Source organism: Hemicordylus capensis, chromosome 1 (assembly GCF_027244095.1).
Source record: "Hemicordylus capensis ecotype Gifberg chromosome 1, rHemCap1.1.pri, whole genome shotgun sequence".
NCBI lineage: Eukaryota > Metazoa > Chordata > Lepidosauria > Squamata > Cordylidae > Hemicordylus > Hemicordylus capensis.
The window spans coordinates 213,084,363-213,092,076 of NC_069657.1; the positions used below are offsets into that span (position 1 = coordinate 213,084,363).

The 7,714-nt window shown below is 47.3% G+C and overlaps 1 protein-coding gene across 1 annotated transcript; it reads left to right on the forward strand.

Annotated features, from left to right (window-relative positions):
• Positions 1-1,326: 1,326 nt before the first annotated feature.
• On the forward strand, positions 1,327-4,977 carry LOC128331919 (maestro heat-like repeat family member 5). The gene has a single exon (XM_053266000.1). The coding sequence runs from the start codon at positions 1,327-1,329 to the stop codon at positions 4,975-4,977; it is 3,651 nt and encodes a 1,216-aa protein (XP_053121975.1).
• Positions 4,978-7,714: the final 2,737 nt, after the last annotated feature.

Sequence of the window (7,714 nt, forward strand, 5' to 3'; positions counted from 1 at the left end):
CTAAACTTCTATCATCACGTAATTCACAAGCCTGGGCCAAACTTTGAGAATCAGAACCGTTTCCCACACAATGTGGAAGATGTCCTCTGGCAAGACTTGAAGGATAGACAATCTTTATGTACACATCAGCTGACAAGACTGGGATAAATGGAGATATCAACTTGCTCTACCTCCTTCCCCAATAGCCACAATTTTCGGCCAAGCTCTTTCCCACCTGGAAGACATATTAAAGCCTTTCAGATGACTTGTTTATTAACATGCGGACGCCATATGCATGCTGGCGCTGCACAGGGGTATGTGGGCCGAGCACCGCCCTAGCAGGAAGTAGCATGGGGTGGTGGAGAGCAGGTCCTTATCTTAAAGCTCCCGCTCCTGCTTTCTTAAAGCTCCCTCTCCCTGGTCCCCTCCCACAGCACCAAACAGTTCAGAACTTGTCCAATTAGTTTGGCGCCAAACCAGTGCTGGAACCGCAGTTCGTGCACACCCCTGAATTGGATCTGTATAGAGAAAAAGGGGTCACATCTCTATCAGAGGCCGGTTTGTAAAAACTTGGGACGTTATGATAATGAATAAAGTCTCCTCATCTTTAAAACCTGACAGCCGTCATAATCAAGATACCCTTTTTTATATGAGGTGGGAACTCTTTTGGAACTACATAGCATCACTCACTTATGTCTATTGCTGGTGATATATCTGGTTTTAAATTGGTAATTGGCAAAGACTGATGTTAGTTCAGGGGATTAACTTTAGTATTTTATATTTATGTTGTATCTAATTCAATTGTTTGCCTGCCATTTATATTGAAGTCCTTTCTTCATCTTTTTTGTGGCATATGTGGAAATTTCTCACTTAAAAAAACCAGAAAATCAGAATGGCTGGCCAGGTCTGGAAGAGAATCATTCTCACTGACATGCCAGTTTTCTATTTGCTTTTTTAATGTGGGATTGCTTGAAAACTGGGCCTGCCCACCTGCAGCCTGAGGTAGTGAGATCCATTCTAGCTGTCTCTGCCTTCACTCCCCAGCATGCATTGGCCAGGCAGTTACTGGCTGCACTGCAACAATGCCATGTTTACTTTTGGCAAGCCTCCCCTGCACACACCCATCCCATTGTCTTAAGGCAGCTGAGCAAGAGGTTTCTTGTTTGCTGACGTCATCTCACTCCCAGTGATGTCATAAATAAGGGTTTAACCTCAAGGCCCTTGTTTCCAGTGGCCTGGAGGCTTTTCACAAAGCTAAGGAGGAGAGAGCAGTGGTGCACAAGGGCTTCTCCTGAGTGTGGAAATTTTTAAAAAGCATCAAAGTTTGGAAGATTAGTCCCTTTGAGGATGAATCCTTTCATAAAGGAGCTCCTAAAGAGCAAGGCTGTGGAGAGTAAGGGGCCTGCTCCTCAGACTAGTCGAGGTCGGCGAGAGAGTCGGGAGGCTGTCCGAACCACAGGCTTTCAGCCATCAAGTTTCCAAGAACCAGCCAACCAGGGAACATCCCAGATCTTGCCGATCTTGCTCAAACCTCTTGTGCCGGCATCTGCTGAGCTCACGGAGAGGTCCCAGCCAGTAGCCCTCCCCAAACTGGTGCAGCCTCAACCCTCCGAGTCTGGTCTAGGGGCTAATACGACAGACGGGAGGGACCCATGTCGAGTCCAAGGCAAGACATCCAAGGAACAGTTCTTGCCAAAGCTGCCTGCCGCTAAGCCAAAGACAAGCGCCAGGCTAATGCCAAAAAGGAAACCGTCAGAGGGAGGAGCATCTTCCTTGCTAGAATGCTCTGATGAGAATTTCAGCTATCTTTTGAACAGCAAGAAGCTACTGAAAGGGAAACCTGCCAGAGAAGCAGTGGAGACGATGGATGAGAGTGAAGTCCTAGACACCATCCTGGCTCACCTCCAGCAGTCTCTCCAGCGGACTCCTGCTACAGACCCCAGACAAGCTACAAGGAGACTGACAGCAGCAGGCATCTCTGCTGCAAGCCAGAAAACGGCAGGACCCCAAAAGAGCCCCAAAACACCTAGCCAAGATAAGACTGCCCTTTATTACTACTATGGGGTGAAACTGCGGGAGTCAAGAAACAAAGATTTGGTTTGTAAACACTTGCATATACTCCTGAAATTAGCAGGACAGGACGAGGATAGAGAGGCAATCTCTGAAGCAGTTGGCCTGGTGGCTTCTTGCCATTTGCCTGAGATACTGGCCATACTTGGGGATTATGGTCACTCAGTTCGTAAAAGGAAATCTTTACAAAAACCTGGCTTTGAGAGATGGATGCGTGCTACTCTGATGCTGTGCTACGGTTACGCAGCTGTTGGGGCAAAGGCAGAGGACATGTTTCCACAAGCAGAACTTTTTGTAGCAGAGATCCTCTTTCAGATGCAAGGCATTGATAAAGATGAGGGAATGAAGCGATGCTTCTTGCGGTCTGTGGTTATGATAACCAAAGCACTTCAGCACTGCGGGAAGGAAGATTTCTGTGTCCCCCATAAAACTGAACTGGCCACAGGCATTATAGAAGTGCTTGATGAAGAGCCACTGGGATCATGCTCCATTCAAGTTCTGCACCAGGCCATCATCACCATCTCCTGTCTGACTGCCTGGAAGCCCCCATTGGACTCAGACATCAGATCTAGCCTAGTGTGCAAAAGTGTGGAGAAGGTCTTCTCTCTGCCCTCTCTGGAGGTGACAAAGCTGAGAGCTGGCAGCCCGGCGCACCCCACCCAGACACAGGACTTTTATCAACAGACCGTCAATGCCTGCAACAGCATGCTCACTGGCTTGCTGTCTGAGAGCCCTAATACTGAAACATTAAAGGAGATATTGTTGCATACAAATGGCTGGATTGAATCCCCCAAGAAATACGAGCGGGGAAGGGCAGTTAGTAGCACCAACTACATACTGAAGTTTGCCTCTGAACGCTCGGATTTTGCTTTCACCCAGGAGTTCTCCTTGCTTGGACATCTGGTGGCAATGCTGTCCCTTCGCATTGCTGACAGTGTGAAGGACATTGGTATGCAGGCTGCAGAGGCTCTATACTATCTCCACCGTATCATTATGGGCCAGCAGGAGAGGGATATGGAGAAGAAACCAAAGAATAAGAAAGGGAACATTGTGAAATGGTTCCGAGAAGATTTTTTGGTTTCTGGCCCCTCCGTATTCTTCAAGAATCCCACAAAGATCGCAAAAGCTTTTGGAGAGCACCTAGCTCCCAGCCAGATCTCAGAGCTTGCACTCAAAGCCATAGTCCATCTCAGGCACGAAGAGGTGGCCATCTCTCGGGGGGCAGGTGTGCTGCTGAGCTCCTTCCTGGAGGAATGTGGGGTGGACGTGCAGGACCTGCCCACAATGATCAAGGACCTTTACCAAAATCTTCCTGCTATTACTGACCCTGTCACCAAAGAGGAGACCCTGAAAGCTCTGTGCAACTTAGCTTTGAAACGCCTGAATGGTGTTTTAGACAGCCTTCTTGAATGCTCCCTGGAATGCAATAAGAGCATAGCAGAGATGTGGAAGGCCCTGGCCTGCGAGCCACATTTGCGCATGAGGCTAATAAGACCACTGCTCAAGAGGCTGAAGGATAAAGAGTCTCTTTCAGACATCGACCAGAGGCGTCACAGCACATCTCTTGTGCCTATCGCAGCTACCAACGCTTTGTGTTTGATCCTCTCCTCACCTGAGCCTGTGGATGAGATCCAGGGCACATTTGCCCACTTGCTCATTGCCCTGGTTACGCAGATCTATATGGTCATCGGAACAGGAAGGAGAGGATCCAACAGCTCAAGTAATGCTGAGTTCCCTGACACCCCACTGGGCTCTGCCATCCAGGCTCTGAAAAACCTGATTACATGTGCAAGCTATGGAAAGGAGTACAACATTCTGGGGACGCAAGGCTGTTGGGACATGCTGGCCACCCCAGAGAATTTCTTTGAAGGCCTTTTTCAGCTTATGAGGGTTTTGTTTGAATATAACAAAATGCACCTCAACGTGACTTTCAAATTGGCCTATACATACCTGCACCGTCCACACATTAAGGAGAGGACGATTGGGATGGCCTGCTTCACCGAGCTTCTTTTCCACAGAGAGATTGGCCCATTGTATGTCAAGCAAGACATCCTGGATGTCCTCCGAGAATGGATGGGGCAGCCCTGCCCGCTCATGCAGATCCTCAGTATCCGAGGGCTGGGGTACTTTCTGCAGCATTCCTTCAAGGAGAAGGCTCTGGAGCCCTTCCTCTCTCCCCTGCTGACCTGTGCCTTAGATTCTGACAGGAACGTTGCCAAAGAGTCCATTAAGACCCTCCACAATATGTTCCGGCACTTGGACACAAAGGATTATGCACCCATGGGGTTGACCCTCATCCCTCATCTCCTGAGGTACTTTAATGACCATGACAGTGAAATGCGGGCTTCTTCCATTGGTCTGTTTGGGATGATGTTGAAGGGAATGAAAGATGGCCCCAAACAGAGCCTGAAGGAAGACGTTTCCAAAGCCTTTGTTCCCCTCTTAGTTCAACTGACGGACCCTTGGACCAGGGTAGTCTCTAAGGATGCATTTGCCACCTGTATCCACTATATGAACTGGGGAGACATGCCCAAAGATCTTGGAGAGCTTGATCCCAATTTTGCCCCCTTCTATGTTTATAGAACCATCTGCAAGTACATTATGCAGAAGAACAGAGAGAAGTTACCAGAAATGGCAGCCCAGATGGTAGACTCTCTGAAGAGCAGGTTCACTTCCCACCGAGAGGCAGCGGCCATACTGATCGGGTGCAACGCACATTACATGAAGCAAGATTTGTCCACCAAAGAAATTGAAAATATTTATATGACTCTCCGAGAGCTCCAAGCAGACCACGAACCCACTGTGGCCAAGACTGCTGCTGAGGCCATTGAGGAGTTCCTGAGACACTGTGGGCATCGGGTCAATCCTAAAACCATCCACAGCACATCTGTCCGGAGAAGCAGCATGGCGAGTGAGACCAGAAAGTGAAGGAAAACATAATGAGCAAGATCTTTATTTTTATTTTTTTTTAATGGACAACACTGATTTTTTTCTAGAATGTTGAGAGATTATTTTGGACAATTTCTTTAGTGCATTAAACCACCACCTGCTAGCTGTAATGTTGTTGCTTATTTTATACTATTTCATATTATTTGTAGTTGTGTTTTTAGATGCTATTTTTACTGTTGTCAGTCACTGCTTTGAGCTGTTGTAAACTGCTTTGCCAGGAAGAGCAGTATAGTATATTAAATCAGGGAATAATGGCCAGTATACAAACAAACATCACACCAATGGAAGCAGGTGGTGCAAGGGAGAGGGGCAGTTTTCAGTGATCCGCTCTCCCTCCGCAGCCACTTGTGCCTCCCAAAACGATGTTCCTAAGGGTCACCGAACCATTAAGGATACTGTATATTTTCAGGATGTCTGCAGGAGGAAAGGAGGACTGTCAAAAGCAACCCCCACCCCTTGTGCAATGGAAACACTCTCCAGTTGGTGTGTCATTCGTCTGTATGTGAGCCAGTCTTAGCCAGTTCACTCGCATTGATTTGTTTTATTATTATTGCATTATTTATAGCTGGTTTTTTAATGGTTTGATGATGCCCCTTCTGCAGAAGACAGCTCTCTCACAAGAGGTTAAGGCCATGCAGACATGCATGTGGGCCAGTCAGCAGATGCTGCCCAGTCTAGTTGCTCCACACAAGCAAGCCACAGGGATGGGTACCCTGGGAACACCTCTTCCTGTCTTGGCAACTGCCACAAAGTAGCAGTTCAAGCAGGCCCTTTGCCAGTCCACCACACAAGTGGTGGCCCCTTTATTTGGATGGTCTAGCTCATGAGAGCGTAGTCCGCCAGAGGACTGAAGGTCTTGGAGCCTCTAGTGCTGTCCAGTGGACTGGCCCTCTCATGAGAGGAGCTATTTCCCAGCCGACAAGCCAACACGGGGGCAGGAGCCTGGTGTCCCTGGACTGCTTGGCCAGGGTCTGCCATTGCAAAAGCATCGTTAGTCACAGTGGACCAGACCCAGGGATCCTTTGCCCACCCTCATATACATATTCCCTCCTAGGAAGTCCTCATGATTCCTCCCCAGAGTTACAGAAAAATAGTGCCCCTCAACATCCCCCCTGTTGCAGCAATTGTGCTTGTGCAAGACTCTTTTGGTCCAAGACTCCTACGGGGGTGGCTCTGTTTTAGGAGAAGCTCTTGCATGCCATTAAAAGGGATGTAAATGCCCTTTCTTTGCTGAGGTTGCCTGCAGAGGAGGGATCCATTGTATAAAAGTTCTAGGGGCAAGTGGCCCATTCATTCTGAAAAGGCGAAATCATGCTTGGCACAACCCCTTGAAGATCATGGCTAATGGCTGACACCCTGCAGATGTGCTGATGCCTTGCCCACAGTCTGGTGGTGTGAGCACTATGGAGCTTGGAAGAGGGAGAAGGAAGAGGGAGGGAAGATCAAGATCTTCACTTCCCTGAAACCAGAGGGTGTGGGCTGCGGTTGGATGGATGTCTGTGGTGCAATTCATGCTTTTAATAATTAACCATGGGTTTGGCAAACTCTGGTTTCATCCTATATGCAAATACAGCCAGAAAGACCATTAAATGAACCTGAAGGATTAAAACATCTAGTCTACCATTCTGTGCATTAACAGATGTGCTCACCACCCTAACCACATTACAATTCCCAGAATTCCTTGGAGAAGGCCTTTCTAGTTCGACTGGTCTACAGTATCAATTTCTTGGGTATACGTGCAAGGAATGGTGGACTAGATGGATGTTTGTTTTGATCATACACAAAAATTCTTTTGGTCTTATTGACACACGTGAGCCAAGAAGCAAGAAAAAGCCTACATGCGAGCAGAGGCAGCGGCATTGACGTTGCCTTCCAAACTGGCATGCCTTTCCCAGCAGGTGTCAACTCCAATGTAGGACCCATGCGATTTGCCCCAGCAACATGATTTGGTCTTTTTTATGCAAGCCATTTACATACAACTCCCAGCTGTGTGGCTCCACTCATGGATATGCGCTGCTGACACGTAGTTGGGAGAATGTAAACTGCCCTGAGCCACTTTTAATGTAAACTGCCCTGAGCCACTTTTGGAAGGGTGGTATAGAATTCAAATAAATAAAAAATAAAATAAATGTATCAAGAGGACCTACATCTGTCTGAAGAGAACAGATCTGGTTAACAGAAAAGAAAAAGAAAAAAGATTTGGTTAACAAAAAAAAAAAAATGTTTTCTACTGATTGGCAAGGAATTCAAGTCAGAGGAATTGGGGTTTTTTAATTATACTGTTCATGAGAACCAGCCTGAGGGGATCCTTACTGAAGTAGAAATTCAACCCAGAAATGAACCGAATAAAGAGAAGGGGCAAGAAACAAGTTAAGCATCCTGCCCTGTGGGCCTTTTCTTCCTTATTGAGTCATATCTGGCAAAAAGACCTTGTGAAATCAAAACAGACACCTATCTAGTCTTCCATTCTGTGCATAGCTACCCAACAAATATACTGTTCTATATAGTATTAAACATTTTGAAACATCTAGCAAACAGCTTTCGTTTGCAGAAGCAGCACCAGAAAATAATATTTACCCTGCACAGCAAGGGCAAAATGCATTTATGGGTGGGTGAACTCTATCCAGAAATAGGGGCACGTGGGAAGGGCTAGCCAATTGGGGGGGGGCTCACCCATGCCCCCTCTCTGGAGCTGCCCTTGTTCATTTATCCATTT